At 39.7% G+C, this 16960-nt stretch overlaps 1 protein-coding gene across 1 annotated transcript in view; it reads right to left on the bottom strand.

Annotated features, from left to right (window-relative positions):
- The window catches only part of inpp5l (inositol polyphosphate-5-phosphatase L), a 22689-nt gene extending 8337 nt beyond the window's left edge, over positions 1-14352 (bottom strand). The window contains exons 1-7 of the mRNA XM_037097800.1: positions 13626-14352; positions 7268-7309; positions 6815-6915; positions 6358-6445; positions 1248-1311; positions 568-671; positions 154-206 (exon numbers count right to left, since the gene is read on the bottom strand). Of these exons, the coding sequence (XP_036953695.1) occupies positions 154-206; positions 568-671; positions 1248-1311; positions 6358-6445; positions 6815-6915; positions 7268-7309; positions 13626-13685 (512 nt within the window). The 5' untranslated portion in view covers positions 13686-14352. The remainder of the gene's footprint in view (positions 1-153; positions 207-567; positions 672-1247; positions 1312-6357; positions 6446-6814; positions 6916-7267; positions 7310-13625) is intronic.
- Positions 14353-16960: the final 2608 nt, after the last annotated feature.

Here is a 16960-nt window from a genome sequence, read left to right as displayed (position 1 = left end):
GAATTGTCTAGTTTGTATTTATCTATCAAGGGCCCTCAAAAGATGAACACGTAACTTTCCGCTTCAAAAAGGTCAACAAACAACTGGAAGTGAATGTGAGTTGAGTGCAGCTTGGATGTTTTAACCAAGGTGAGTATAGTGTAGAGTACATACTGGTTGTGTATGATCCAGCGGGTCCTCATGAAGCCCTTTCTGGACCACTTGAACTGCAACAAAGACAAATCAGAGTGAGTCACTAAACAGCAGTGAGCCGTGTCTTTGAAGGGCCAAACTGATAATTATTGATTACTCCACATAATTTGTCTCATCTCCCTGTCAGAGCAGGCAGACAGCCCCCACAGCCCCAGTAGACTCATTTGTCCCAACACCTCCCTTTGGCCCTCATGTACCCCTCCCCAAACACACACACACACACACACACACACACACACACACACACACACACACACACACACACACACACACACACACACACACACACACACACACACACACACACACACACACACACACACACACACACACACGTAGGCATACACAGACAGAGACTCATGCATACATACTCACATCAGGCCAGAAATTCTTTGGGAATTTTTCTTTTTCCACTGTGGTGACCCTGTCCAGAGAGCCCACATGCTTGTTCTGCCCTGACACTGCTTTAAAATCCTTAACTGTGAGAGATAGAGAGGGGGGAGAGAGAGTAAAAGAGTGAGAAAACATGCAAACACCAATCAATAAACTGGTGTTAACCTCATCAGAGCCGCATATGTGATGAGAGGATCTATAAGCGAGCCATTAGACTGTGTTTGGTGAACAACAATCGGTTTGGGCCACACAGCGAGTGGCAGCTGCAGGATGTTTATGGTTCTTCCATAAGCTTTTCTGAGGAGCTTTTTCACGCCTAACGTGACTGGACTATGCAGCAGGAAGATACAGCTCCATTTTAAATTCGGGCTCTTTGCAAATACCTGGCCAGGAGTGGTGGCCATCAAACTGCCATTAGACACAGAGAAATGTTCTGGAACCACTGATATTAAAAAATGACAAAATCTGGCCAATCATATGCAACATTGCTTTTATGAGCCATTACCAAAACAGTACAGGATGCAGAGGGAGTGGTTCAGGTTGAGATCTGAAATCATCTCATTTTTTCAGGGAATAAAGGCATTATGAATCCGTCAGCAGCTGAAGGACAACAAAATGATGAAAATCAATGCAAACATCATGCATAAAGAGGAAAGTTTTACCATTAAAATCATACTGATGGATGTCTTTCAGTGTCTTGTGGATGAAGTACATGCTCCCCAAAGCCTGTGGAGACAGAGAAATAATAATAGCTGATAAATAGCACCAAAAAAAAGTAAATAAAAGCTTATAGGATGTAAAATCATTTTCAATTTTAAAGCCAACACATCAAAAATGCAAGTGTTTGAAATTCCTTCTGAAAAAATTATACGTTTAATGTTGTTGCAGACATATTAAGTTTCAGACACCAGAGTCATCTTTAGCTAAATACTGACATGTGTAGGTGCCATTTGAATTTCATTTGTGAAGATATGCGATTTAGAGGGTAAATCCTGACAAAATTATAAGGTAGTAAACAATTGTGATATTGATAAATTACCTGTTAAACAGAAATTATTTTCAATGATTCCTAAAATGTGGTTGTACAGTTGTGGTAAAGACATGCAGAGGCAGGATATTTTCCAGTTTAATAAAATGTATTGTCTGAAGTGACATTATAAGTACATCATTGTTCCTAAACAGTAAACAGGAATTTAATCATTCTAAAGTATCGTGAGAATCTTTTTTCTGCATTAGAATCTCAAACAGGAAAAAAAAAAAAAAAAAAACATACATTATTGTCATAAATGATGACAATATTGGTCAACAATATCTGCCAGTCGGGGCACCATTTAACTCAGTAGAGCGGGCGCCCCATGTACAGAGGCTTTGTCCTCGCTGCAGTGTACCTGGGTTTGACTCCCGGCCTGGGGCCCTTTGCTATGTGTCACTCCCCCTCTCTCTCATCCCGTTTCCTGTCACCGCTTTTGCTATTCTGTCATTAAAAAAAAAAAACAATATCTGCCAGCCGAGATACTGGTCTGGCTCTACAATAAGAACTCTAAGGCGTCACAGTTTGACTTCAAAATGATGCTATCACTATCACGTCTGTCATCTATAGAAGCAGACACGGGTGAGATGTGAGGACACAGAAGTTTTTGTTTTTAAACTTGTTGCAAGCAAGCGATAGGGGTCTGCATTTGTTAAGTATGGAATGATGACAATGATGATGACTGTTTTCGGTTGATATCAATAACAGGTGCTTCTCACGCCCATACAAATAACATAACCAATAACTTTTGTATTTCAAAAAGAAGTTGATATCCTACAGTTTGTGCACAACTAAGTATCTTAAAGGCTCATCTCATTTCCTTCCACTCTGAGCCCTTGTGTAACATGTGCTGCAAATTGCTACCATGTTGTCTTGCTCTGAAACAGTACACAAGTTTTTAGAGTGTGTTTATTGGTGGGTGGTAAACCAACTTTCAAGGTGCAAACGGCCCCTTGTTGTGTCTGAATGTAATATAAATGCTGCAATTGCTGTGTCAATGAAAGCAAGTTGGTTTTATTTATCAGCTACAATTTCACTGTTATTTGATCAATAGCTGATAATATACATTTCCCAATATCTGGTTTTAGCTTTTAAAACCAATATATCACATAAGGGCAAAAAAGGGTGAGCTCTGTCTGTCTCATTTAGAGTGCTTTCACAGCAGTGATCGACAATCAAAATTTTAAACGTCAAAAAATTGTGACAAAAACAGGAAAAATCAGCTCAATGCAGCCTCTGAGGTGATGAATTGAGCTGTTCATTTCCGCATCATGTGAGCTGAATTGTGAGCCTTGTATTGAACGATGCAGTGCGACAGTTTATTGTTGCTCTCCCAAAGACACATGAAACTTTAAAGAATAGAGATGTTAAAGGGAACGTAACTGCACGACACGTCCACATACTGCCTCTATTGCACACACTTCAGCACCCAATCATCCCTGACATGGGGCTGACAATTTTTAATGTACTAACTGCCTGCTCCACTGATCTGATTAATCATGCCCTGTGAGATCAATAAAGACAGAAAATTAAAACAATTTAAAAGGTATTAAGCAGTAGGCCTGCTGTCTGCCAACGCTGCCACTGTGACTGGGGGCTGAAGAAAAATCTGCCGGCGCTCGGAGGGCTCGGGGCGTGACGGACCGCTGTGCAACTAACCCCCCACACAAACATCCAGCCGGAGCATGAGAGATCTCTCCCTGAAGAGATCATTTATCTTCAGTGCCAAAGTCATCCTCATTTAATAAAATGGAAGTGTCTCCGTGGACGGCTCCAGTGAACGGCAATTAGCGACCAACTTGTCCAAACTGAGGACAGAGCAGGGGAGCTATTTGAATGAGTCTGATAGGGTTGTAAACTAAAACCAGCGTAGAGACTGTTTGTTTGAGAAGCAAGTTCGTAAAAAGTTTTGAGATTAAGTTAAAAAATTACAGCAAAATCACAACTTTTAATAGGGTTTCAAGGACTGTATTCAGATAATTAGCTCAGGAAAACTGATCTAAATCTGGCCTAGTTTATGTTGGATGAGTACAATTTCATGTTTAACCAGTACGGCAAAGTGCACACATTAACACACACACACACAAACACAGATGCACATTCTCCTCCACATACTCTGCCAAACACCTATCTTCATCAATCAGGTTTGTGCACAGTTTAATAAAAAAATATTGACTTACAAGTGATTTTTTATCAAAACACCATTTGTACTGGGAATGCATGCAAGTCTGCCCCCTCTACTCCTGCAGCCCCTCTGAAAGGAGAACCCCCAAACTCTCTCTTGGCCATATAACTGATGATCCGCAGCCAAGGGGAAACAAATTGAAAATCAATGCAGGTGGCACCAACGAAATGAGAATGAGGCATTAGGAGGGTTGGGTGTGTGTGTGGGGGGGCTGCAACCCTCTCAGGGCAAACAGTGAGGGTGCGAACGCTGGAGTGCAGGGGAAACTTAGTCCCAGCTGTCTTCCACACCCCCCCTCACACTTTATTTATCGTGCACAAATGGGCTGAAATCAATAGTTTTAATCTCGAGTTAAATGTATTGACTTTGGCCTGTCTCCCCCACACCTGGCCATTGACTTTCCCCTTTTTACTTTGCACACCTTCAGTCTACAGATGCAACCATTGACCCCTACTGTCAGACGTCCAGTGCGAGGGTATCACATGGGAGGAGTAAGGGTTAATAGTTTAAGAGATACGCAGCCACTTTTCTCAGCTGGGGTGGTGGAGGTGTTAATCTCAACTAGGGCATAGTTTTAGACAAATTAAAACCAGCAAACTCCTAATGAGCAGCTATGTATTCAAGGAAAGACTGATCATGTGCTTGTGCTGTGTGAGGGTCAACAAGAAGAAGTTAGGAGAAAGAAATGGCTTTAGAAACAGGTGTGGAGTTTCAACTTGAGCCCAAGACCCGAGCAGCCACTGGAGTGTGTGTCATGGAGACAGAATCTGGGTTCAATGATGATGACACTGAAGATGTAGGTTGTGGCATTATTAACTTAACAAACCTGTATTAAAGAGCATCTCTCTCATGGGCACAGCCATGTAACACAACTATATAACACAGTTTCATAGTATATCTTGGAGATCTTGCATGTGGCTATGGATGGATATGCGAGGAAAGACAATTTGAAAATGGCTGTGGGTGGAGCAGAGGAGACAAAGTCAATGGGTGTGATCCTACCCAAGAGTACTCGGTACTTATGTAATAATGTTATAGTAGCCCCTTTCACAAAGAGATGCCGCATTATCACCACAGTGTTGGGTCACCAATTCTCCACCACTGGTCATTCATACAGAGCCAAGCAGTGCCGGTGTAAGAACGATCTGCTGTGTAATTCACACAGAAAGCAGGCGCTGCGGCTCCTAAAGAGACGTGACAGTACACGTTATGTTGATGATGTCTGTGTGCTTTCAAGGTGTTTCCCCGGTGTCCTGTCAATCTAAACCTGCGGATAGTTTATAAATCATTACGTCTTTTGCTCTGAATTATATAATTAAATAATCGCCATCAATAAACTGGAGGTTGTTTAACTCACTCATGGGGAAGGAGGCTGTTTTCTGGGGGAAAGTTCACTGAGGTCTCAGTCAGAAGGCTGACCATAACAGGGATTTTTTTTCCAACACAAACACTGGGTGAGTTAAAGTTTATGCCGGTGACAGAAGCTGTTTCTCAGGCAGAAATGTGATGAAGAGTCTGTAGGACAGGTGGGAGGATGGTTAGGAGGACAGACGCTTCTCCGCGTATAACTGTGGTATATTTTTCCTCATACAAGTTGCCAAAAACAGTCACAGTTACTATGTTACTTTTGTTTGGTCATGTAACGTTGCTTTGTGGGACATTTCTCTTTATTTGTTGAGTGAGGGACCTGTGCAGTTATCAGACCATCAGGCTGTTAGACCTCGATACACACAGTCAACTTATACATTGACACTGGTTCAGTTCACCAATACTGCACCCCTGATACTACTTCCAGAGGTGTATCAGCTCTGGAGCGAAATTTCACCCCTTGCCACCTCCGAGACATTAACACAGAGGCGGAGGCAGAGAATTGGCGAAGGATCCCCGCATCCAAACGGCAGTGTGAATGGGGCATATTGACGGCTTCTGTGATCATTTTCCATTGCAAGATGATCTTTAGTTGATGAAATGTCAACTTTCTAATGGTCAGATTATCCTCATGGTGAGAATTAAGACATTTTATGAAACACTGAGTTAAACTCAATTTTTGATGTCATGTTTTTTAAACTCTATTGTTTTGGTTAAAAAAGTAGTACAATAATACAACAAAAATCTAAATTATGAGAATAAAAAATGTAAACCATCATGCTCAACGTCTTATTTATCACATACCATCAAATCTTGTATCAGGGTGCTCTGCTACATGTATTTAGTTATTCATTTTAACAGTGAAAACACAACTTCTGTATAAACAGATCCAAAAGTACAATGAGTAATGCATTTGTGCAGTAAAAAGGACGTTATGACATTCTTTGACAAGGCCAAAAATGCAGTCAGATGGTGGCTGTTCTCCAATCTTAAGTGCACATTATATTGAATACTGTAGCAGGAGGAATCCCCATTACTGATGCTCCACTGGGGTCTACAAACTCTGGCCCTCCCTAACGTTTTGGCCAGCAACACAACAGAGTATCTGAAACCTCCAACTACCTATGAGCACTAACATGGAGGAGGACCCCATCTAGTGGAAGAACGTGTGAACTTCTGTGTTTCTTACTGTGAAGCTGTTCTCTGCTTGGAACTGGTTATCCACATAGATGCAGACCCTGTTAAAGTCTTTCATTTCCTCACTGGTCTCAATGCTCCTGGAAGAGAGAGAGTGTAACAGAGATGTCATTAGGCAATTTTGAGAAGAAGAGATGAATTTATTTCATTTATTACATTCTGATATAAATCTGAATCTTTGTTAGTTTTCTTAATTTTTTGAATGTAATCTGAATATATGTGTCTGGGACTGCTTGGTGGATAAAACAAGCTATCTAAATATGCAAACTTGGGCAAACATTAATTTATTAATGGAAGAAATAATCAGGTGGATTAATCAATGTGGAAATTAATTGTAGCAGCTCTTTTTGAACGTCAGGGAAAAAAACAAGACTTTCTCTTTCTAACATCAAGCTGTTGTTGAGGAAAGAACTGTGCATCATGGATTTTGAGCAGCACACCTGTCCTACCTAAAGAAGTCTTCAGCATGGCCCATGTTGACCATATAGTCCTTCCCTCCCACCTCCTGGAAGTGCAGGGCAATGAACTGCGGCTTGTAGTTGTGGATAGTCTGTAACAAAAGCAGCGCAAACAGCTTACTGTACAGGTTTTACATTACAGAGTAATGAGGAGTAAAGAAGGTCAACATTGTGTGTTACAGGGTGAACTCCTGTTCTAGACATGATATGGTCACAGTAGGTTGCCAGTCATCCTCACAGTATCTGTTTTCCAAAGACACATAGAGCTTATGTGTATGTTGGAATGTCACCATTATAATGACTTTTTTTTTCTTTTAAATCAACTCCATCACACTGTCCACAAACTGTCAGAAAAAAATATGTGACACATCCACAAGCAAGTGGAAATAGCAATGTGTCAAATCTAGGAATTATTAATGTGAGACCCAGCCGGCCCAAACTTACCTTATACAATTCTTGTAACCATTCATTTTGAATTTCACCCACCTATAAAAATAAGAAAAAAAATCATCAAAGGCAAGACATTTCTGAAAAAATGTTTCAAAGCAAATCATATGGAAATTAAATGAACTTTTGCCATTTACCCATGAGCTTATTTACATCACACTTATTATATTAAGCACTGCTGGGAGTTTTAAAGCCATAATAAAGTGTATAAAAAGTCTGCCATGTTGATCAAACACAAGTATTCCTTTGACAGCCATTTTCAGCTTAAATCTGTTGCTACAGTTGTCAAGATGCTATCTGCACATGCTGGCATGGCACTGCAGATCTCCAGTAAACATTTTAAGAAAGCACTGAGTGGAAACAACCTTTTGTTTTCTCATGGTAAGGAACTGATCATCTTGTTATCAAGAAAACAAAGCTGGATTGACTTTTCATCTCAAGATAATTGTATATAAAAATATAAAAAACTATGTGAGCACAGATGTTCTCTGCTTCCATTGGTTAGGGCAGCAATTAACAATTATTTTCAATCTTGAGTACTTTGCTCACATCATCAATATCAAAAAATTAAAAAGGGAACAATACTCATCATAATTTCACAGAGCCCAAAGGGAGATATTCAAGTTGCTTATTTTATTCAACCAACAGTCTGAAACCCAAAGTCTCTTCAATTACTACCATAAATGACAAAGAAAAACATTAAATCCTTAAATTCAAAAAGTTGGAACCAGCCAATGTTAATCGTTTTTCCTTGCACATCAATACTAAACTTGCATAATAACTGGCTCCATAACAACGCTGACATTGAGTATTGTTATACTATAAAGATGTTATGGCTAATGTTTTAGCAAGTAGAGTTAAGGAGAGATGACGTATTCTTGCAGACTAACCTAGAAGTTAGCATCACCCTGGTTCCCTTGACAAAAAGCCTATGAGATTTTGGAACTAGATTTTGGAATATTGTAGAGAATAAGCCCTGTGGCACACACATGTTGATACTGTTTCGTTGATCAGTTTTGTGATTTTCGCATGTCTAATATAAATCTCTAGAAGTAATGAGCTAATGTACAGACTACGTACATTGGGGTTGCATGACTTTCAACGTTACCACCATTAAAAATCTGACTGTACAATCACTATATAGGTTTTCTGTAAATTAAAGTTTGCCTGTAAAGACGGACTAGTGAATAGATGAGTCTCTGGGTTTGGTGTGTTGTCGTTTAATGTCTGTGACAACTTCTGTAGTCTCATTTAGCCACTTGTTAGCTTTCTAATACAAATGTGGGACCTTAAATGATGGATTGTAAGACTTAGAACAAACGATGTGCAAAAATGCTAATCGATTTCCGTGTATTAGGACTACAAAACTCTGATACTGCAGGCACAGAACAACATCAACATTCATTTCATGTCCCATTTCTGGTGACTTAACAAGTCAGTTGCATGCAGTATTAATAATCCAAATGCTGGGCTGACTACTGTTGCAACAACAGTGTATAAACTCTTGACGCAAGCTAACGTTGGCTAGGTGACACTACTTTGAAGTTAACAGAAACCATGCTTCTATCCTCATTACATTATCTTCATTTTTAAGTGCATGTCCCTTGACCTAAACAAGAACCATTTACTGATTGATGTATTCTATTAGATCTATCAGAGTCTTATGGCTAAAAACTTATATTTTTATTCAAAAAAACTGTATAGCTTCTGGCTTAAAATGACATTTCAAGATTATAAATAGGTCAAATGGCGGTCAGGGAGTCACCAATCACAGGGAGGAAACACTGTAAGCTAAGCTTAACCTTGAAGAGGTTCAAACAATAGACACTGTCGGGAAATATGATCCTGTACGTTTCCACTGTGTGTTCCAGGATGTAGTAGTGTAGTAAAATGTAGCTGCCCCTGTCATAATCTGGCAACGGCCCACATATCATTCCTGAAAGTGAGCATAGGATTGCAAAGCTACATGACAGCTGTATGAAAGTCAGTTTTATGATCTGATAACACTGTGCTGGTGCTGTTCCTGGAAAATCGTAAGTAATGTTGTTCCAGAACTATTGTTAAAACTAACCAATCACATTTTTCTAATACAAAAATGCACACGTAGAAGGAATTTTCCTTTAAAACAAATCTATACTGTTCTAAAAAGGGTCTATTTGAACCCCAACCATCATTTCCTAAACTGAACCAAGAATTTTGAATGCTGAAGCCAAACTAAACAGCAGCAGATAACTATAAAAGAAATGGCAAATAATATGATAAGTTAGAGTCAAAATATTAAATGAACAGTATAAGTCTTGAATGAGAGTCCTTGACTTTAGCGACTCAGACAAGATAGCTCATTTCAGATGCAGTTATCATCACAGTTTCCTGATGGTCCTGAAGCAACTTTAATTACAATGTTCCAGGAACAACACCAACAGATATCAGATACACCACGCACGGTACAGTATGTATGAAGAAAGCAGGCAGGAAAACCTTACACGCATCAATTTGTCAGACAAGATTGAGGCTTATCTTTAGCAGGCCCTCCTCTGTTATATTCTATTCTCATTACAGAGTAAACTTACTGAATCCAATTTACTTGTTATTTGCAATATTATCCCAATAATTATCTAAGTATCTTTAAATAAAAACAAGATACTGGCATCATTTTAACCTTGTATTTTGTTAGGAAAGCAATATTTTTATTGCATTACAGTGAGATGGGAAACCCATTTTTGGGTGAAAACCAATGAATCAAAGAATCTTAAATAAGTAATCATAAATGAAAAGGTCCTCCTGCACAAATTAAAGATAAATAAATAATGGAAACCTCATCTCCCTGTCCTCCTTAAGTTTGGAACCTTAAGTATTTAAGCACATCAGATTTAACTTGTTTTGGTGGTGGACACAATGTGCAGGCCATGGTGACAGGCAATTCAAAATAATAAAACTGACCACAATCAACTTGAGTGTTTTCATCTTGATGGGCGATAAAATATTTTATCCTTTCATTCCTAAGTGGGACAGTCATAACCTATCTTATATAAACGAACATCGAACACATGTTCTTACGGTACTTGTTTCCATGATGCGAAATTGCGGTTCATTAGTTCCAACTTGATGCCTTGCATAGCTGTAAGCTAATAAATAAGTTAATATTTTGAATTGTGAGACTGAAAGCACAGGAGCGCATGTGATGAGTAAAATTAAACCAGCAAACCCTCTCCTATTTGAAAAACTGTCCTGTAAACTTAACAGTGGCATTTGAACGTGTTGTTTCTTAGCTATTGGTCAGAATTTGCCCCACATTTTAATCACAGAGTAATGTACAATCTTTCTCAATGCCAACTGCATTCATACAGGCCCAGAAATGGCTTTGCATAATGTATTTGCATGGCAGGGGGACAGGGATGACTGCAGCTCAGACACTGTGATGTAAAGGACTCTCACATCATTTTGGCTGCTTACAGTATGTATGCACTCATGACCACTGGCTCTGTCCAACAACCCCCAAGTCATTTAAATACACATACAGTACAGCATATTCACATGAAGAAAAAACCCTGAAACACCTCCTACAGCAACAAAACTGTATCTTTTTCTTGCTGTGGCACACTAGCAGCACTGTGTCGGGCAACAAGACCAGACACGCTAGATTTAAGAGGTCCTCAGTGATCCTCCACAGGATACTGGATAACAGTTCCAGGGAAACTATTAGCTTTAATGAATCCAGCATGGTGATTCAGATAATGTCTATGGTTTCAAGCTGCCTGATGATAATACATGGAAAAATGGCAGAAATGTGTCTTTGGCGATAATGTGGAGTCAACTGTCTAACTGGCTAGACTGCTCTGTAATGACAGTCGGCTGGTCGAGCACTGTAAAGCAATAGGATTTATCCTGTGATGTGCTTAAGCCCTCGCTCTTATCCCAAAGGCAGGGTGAATGTTTAGGAGTGTTTGTTTACAGAAATAGGGGGCCTTAAGTAAGTAGAAAAGCTCATGTCCCCCAGGGAAGATATTCATCTGTTTACATATCTTCCACAATGGGATCTAACATGTTTTCATTGGAGCCAGATCTGGCAACCGGAAACATGGTCCTGAGCCAAATTTCCATGAGCGTAAGAACCCTCCCCCCTGCAGTGTCTTAAGTTTTGTCAAGCCAGCATTGGCGAAATCTAATAACCACTTGTTATTTAGCTATAAATAATAATAATAATAATAATAATAATAATAATAATAATAATAATAATAATAATAATAATAATATTAATAATAATAATAATAATAATAATAATAATAATAATAATAATAACAATATATAGCTATCTAAAATAGTTAAATTCAAGTCTAATCTCTTGAATCCCTTGTAATAAAGTGTTATTTCTGTTATTTTGTAAACATCAAAGACGAGACGGTGAACTACAACTAACATTATGGAAATGCAGTGATGCCACTGGAGCTGACGATTCCAAATGTCATACAGTGTGACTATATATTGACTTTTAAATAACAAAGACCCTCCCTGTTCTAACATGACAAACAGTGATTTCAACAGGGATTGATTGTATATCATGAGGTTGCCAGTCTGGGGGGCCAAACCTGGACAAGAGTCCATTTATAGGCACTGTGTGTAATAATGTGATGCAAATGACAAACATAAATGACTTTGTATTGCTGTGCAAAGTGAGACATGCAATGCCCTGTATTGATTTATATAGGACAGTGGAAGTTTTCTCCTGTTGGGAAATCCAAAGGATGGAGCATTTATGCGCACTCTCAGCAATAATAGTGTGCAACATTAGCTTACATTAGCTTAGGAATGGAGAGTCAAAAGTCAAAGCTAGCATTATTGTAAACCAGATCAATTATTTTGTTATACTGTGGCTTTATTTGCCTAATAACTTGGTAACATGGATGAACTGTTGGTTAGCTAACATATTAAAATCCTTTATTCCATGTTTATTCTAGGGTTTAGTTTCCTGTATGTATTGTCAGTGTTTTGGACGGTGCCCGGGGTGATGCTGGTTTGTGCTGCAGAGTGTGAGGAACAGGATGCTGACTGCAGTTCACATTACGGCCACCGGCGTCAGTGGGGTTTTTCTACAGTCTCACTTAGCCAACCTGGTAGCAACTGCCATTTTTAAGACACATATGCATTTTATAAATTAAACTGTGGGACGTTTAATGATCTTTTTTATGTCATAAGAAAAAAAAACAAACTTAGATCCAGATAGAGAATAACATACATTTTAAGCCTGTGTTATCCACAGACCCTACTTTGGGTATTTAACTGAAAACCAATTAAAAAAGCTCACAGCCTTTGAGAGGAGGCAACTGGATGTGCAAAAATGCTAACTGGTTTCCAGGTTTTAGGACTACAGACTGCACAACCCAGCAGGGAAAATGCTTTTTGGGCTGCAGAGGAATGTTTCACTGCAATATGGCAGGAGGCCATCGGGCCAGGTTGGAAGCAAGGCTGAGCAGCACCCTCCAGGGGGCCTGGGGTTAGACCTATAAACCTAAAATGTCCTGACAACAGAACCATTGAGGAGATAACATAATATATGTTACAGAATTAAGTAGTATCTAATTGTATAACCATAAATAAAATGGCCAAAAGGATTAATTCAAAAGATTGTTTCTTTTTTAGTCACATACTTTAATCAAATTGAGACCACTGCTGAGAATAGCTTCTAAATAATTCAAAGTAGGTTATCTTAAAACATTTTGTTTAAAACGGTGAATAATCATGTCACATTTAGGTTTCAGGTTTCCCTGTCTCATAGGTGCCTCTTTTGTTCAACCTGTGGAGACATAGACAGAGCTGACCCTTCAATGTCACAGTAGTGTAACTAAGGGTCACAGATTAAGACGAGACAGCCACCTCTCCACTCATTCCCAGAGACTTATAGACGATCTGAAGTGTTCACGCTCACTGGTGTAACTGTGAGCAGGTGACGTGAGCAGCGGAGCTGCGGTCCCCCGGGTAATAACTTCATGCATCAACTTTGTCCGTGGCTTGTTCTTTTTCATCAAACACAGCGGATGAACACTTCTGAGCGCACGCTACTGACTTATGACAGAGAAACGGGGCTGCGTAATCCAACAATGTGGAGTTCGATATAAAAGTAGACAAATATTACACTTACAGTGCCGTTAGCTCATTAAGCGCGTGCTAATTAGCACACTTGTTGCATCCTATAAGTTAGCTACCACAGACGTATGCTAGCAGCGCAGCTCACTCAAGGTAAAACCCACCTCCTGTAGCCGCTCCACTAATTATTTCTCCATCACTCCTACCAGCATTAAATACAACCCTCTGGCAGCACGTCAGCCCGGTGTAGTTTTAATTTTATCTGTCAACTTACATTGTCAAAGAGTGAGCCGACATTCGCGGTGACGAGCAGCACATCAGTGTGTGTTTCCATGTTAACGTCCACCTTGACAAACAGCTCGAGGAAACTCCGTCGCGTCGCCAGATGACGCGCGTCCAGGCCTGGCCTCTGTTGTAGAGCTTATGGAGGCTTAATGTGTGAGCCAAGACCGCGACTATTAACGCTCAGAGTGCACCAGCATCTCACTGAGGACACCGTGTCGCTTCTGGTCCCCCAACTTGTTCGTTGATGGCGGGTATCGGGTCGTCATCATATGCCGGAGCGGCGCTCATATCCATCGTCGAGCCGACTCCAGGTGAAGTAAGTTGGTCTGACGACCGACATGCGTGGATTTCCGCCTCCCCTTGGTTAATTGGACTAGTAGCTTCTTAAGGGACTTGGCTTTGCCCGGCGCATCTGCTGCTGCCTGGTCAAACGTGCAGATAACCGGAGCGGGCGGTGCTGGGTGGCGTCAACTAACTCTGGGGCTCCGCCTCCGCCCATTTGGAGTCAATTGCAGTCTTCCTTATGTAGAGGTTGTCACCGGGGAGCCGACGTCGTGGCCACCAGTTCAAAGTGAAACCTCATGATAATCTCATATTTGATTACTGTGCGAACTTGTGTGTTTTATTAACCATGTTTAGTATTATTATTATTGTTATTATCATCATCATCACCACCACCACAACTTAAAACCCGTCTATTGTGTTAAAATGGCACTATGTAGTTTTGGGGAGGAAATCTTGATTCATTTCATGACTCAGTAGAACAGCCATCAGTGGGCAACACAATGCCACACTGTTTTACTGCCTTCATACTTGCAGGAGTCTTTTAAAGAGTCACCTTTCTGGTTTAAACAACATTCTGAGGACCTTGTTTATTCAGCTGTGGGAGTGAATCCTTAGGCGTTTTTATTGTTGCCATATTCATTCTAAATGTGAAGATGGTCTCATAATATTTGATTACCATGGAAAGTTGACTTTTATCACCAGAAACCTGTTTTTAAAATGTATTTTGTATTACCACAACCTAAACTCCTCTGCTGTGTTGAAAGGGAACTATATAGTTTTGGAGAGGAAATCTTAACCATATTTCCCTCTGAGGATGGCTTGTTCATTCAGTTCGGAAATGTATAGTTTTGAGTTTGTATTATTGTTAGCATGTAAATGCATGAAAATATTAACTTTCAGAATTTGAATTTCTTAAAAAAAAAAAGAAAAAGAAAAAAAAAAGCATAGTGTCCCTTTAAAGGAGCGCTGTAGTTTTGGAGACAAATTCAGAATTTAGAATTCAGTGTTTACATTATTAATGAGATGATTAATATCATAACAAACTTATAACTAACTAACCCATAAGTGAATAAGAAAAGCTGTTCTCAGACGAAAATAAGATCCCAGAACACTGTTTAAAGCCAGAAAGGTGGTACGGTCTGCCAAATAATAAGTTAAACAGTATGAACTTGTGTTGTCCTTTACGATCAGCTTCTTTTCAGATAAAATGTTTTCCCCAGAACTACATAGTTCACCTTTAACTCCTATACTAGTTCAATAATAACTTGTAAGATGAAATCAAAATACCTTGATGTATGACTTAACTACTCGAGGACATCGGAAATACTTGACAGGTTTCAGCTCACCACAGGCTTGCTCTGTGTAGTCTCAACGCAACAGGAAGTTCGTCACTTTCTTTCTGTGAAATTCTTTTCTTTCAGTGGAATACCCTCTCACTGAAAGTTTGCTGTTTTTCTCCCCCCAATGCTTTTTTACGACCAGCAAACCTCAAAAATGTATTGAATGGGGGGGTCTTATCTTTATCTGTGACCTCTGCTCATCAGTAATCACTGCAACCTTTGCTACCATTGCAGCAGCTTCTCCTTAGTTAAGAAGTCCTGCACCGGGAAAATACAGTGTTTTGTGTTTATATGCATGACCTGCAGCTTAGTCATTTTCTCCAGAACAGCCAGCCTCCCACAACTTCCAGTCATCACAACAGCAGAGTTGCCATAATACATTACGGTGCATTTACAGTAGCTTTCTTTCTGCCCAGTGAACCGCAGAGCTGTAAAAATCTTTATTTGCAGTAGATGGATCTGTGCCATCCAGCAGTCTGAGAAAAGATTGCAGGGGGGGCCTGACTTCAGCTCTCCATAGTGCTGCCAGTGAGCTGTTCAACCATGGCATGGTTTACACAGCCAACCTTTTGAGCTCCCTGCTTCCTCTTACTCCTCCCCTGAGCACTGTGTGCTTTATTCACCAACATTAACACATCTATTTGAAATGGCTACAACAGACATGCAAAAGAATGCTGCCATGTCCATCACCGGTTTGGAAACAAAGAGAGTAAAAGGGGAAACCTCTCTGAAAGGGGACTGAGGCCATTTACCGCAGCCAGGAGGAGAGGCCTGGGCTTTGGATGAAGTAGATACAGGAGAATCAACAATAAACAGTCATGGCAAGACATTTTGGACTGGACCCTTTATACATAATCAGCTAGGGAATAAACAGAAAATATACTACGGCCAAAAAAAGATCTTAATCCCCATGCCAGACTGTGTTATAGCATCTTGGTGCCGACTGGACAGTAAATCAGACAGGAAATGTTACCAGACTCCAGGGTTGCATGCCAAGAATAGCACAGAAGACAAGATCTAATTAAGACAGAACTATTTGGAGCAAAACCCTCAGTTCTAAAAATATCAAATAAAAATTTCTTTTTAGATTGAAAAATATTTTTTCAATAAAAGAAAACACAAAGTGAGCTAGCTTGGCTATTTGATAATATTTTCTGTACACTGAACTAATGTAAATGGTATATATCTAGTTGTGGGACACATTGCGGTTTGAATTTGTTCATTTACCCTAAACACTGGAGGTTACTGTAACATTGTAGTTGCTAATGGCTGCTTTTAGTTAAGTGACTCACTTAAATTTAATATTTCCCCTAGTAAACGCTTTATTCTACACATTTCTTTAAAGATGCAACTGTAAAGTGCATATACATAAAAATGAATATGTTGGAAGATGGGAGTCCCTTAAAAGTCGGTATTTTGTCCAGGGACAGTGTCTGATGTGAGTTCTTCTCTGCAAACGTTGGGCGTTTCATTATTTTTATGTTTTAAAGATTTTCTGTCATTTTCTGAAACCCTACTGAATACAGAAACTTTACTCCAATACTCTAAAGTTACTCTGGAGTCTAAAATGTGTATTTAAATCCCCATATTCACCTGCATACTTGTTAGGAGGCTTCTAGTTTCTCAGCCTCTTTAAAAACAAATTCATAACCCCTTTATGCATCAAAGGAAAACAAATCCACAGATTGAAAAGAACAAA

The sequence above is a fragment of the Acanthopagrus latus genome, chromosome 5 (genome assembly GCF_904848185.1).
Source record: "Acanthopagrus latus isolate v.2019 chromosome 5, fAcaLat1.1, whole genome shotgun sequence".
Lineage (NCBI taxonomy): Eukaryota > Metazoa > Chordata > Actinopteri > Spariformes > Sparidae > Acanthopagrus > Acanthopagrus latus.
Note: the sequence above shows the minus strand (reverse complement) of the source record. Positions and strands in the feature narration are given on the sequence as shown.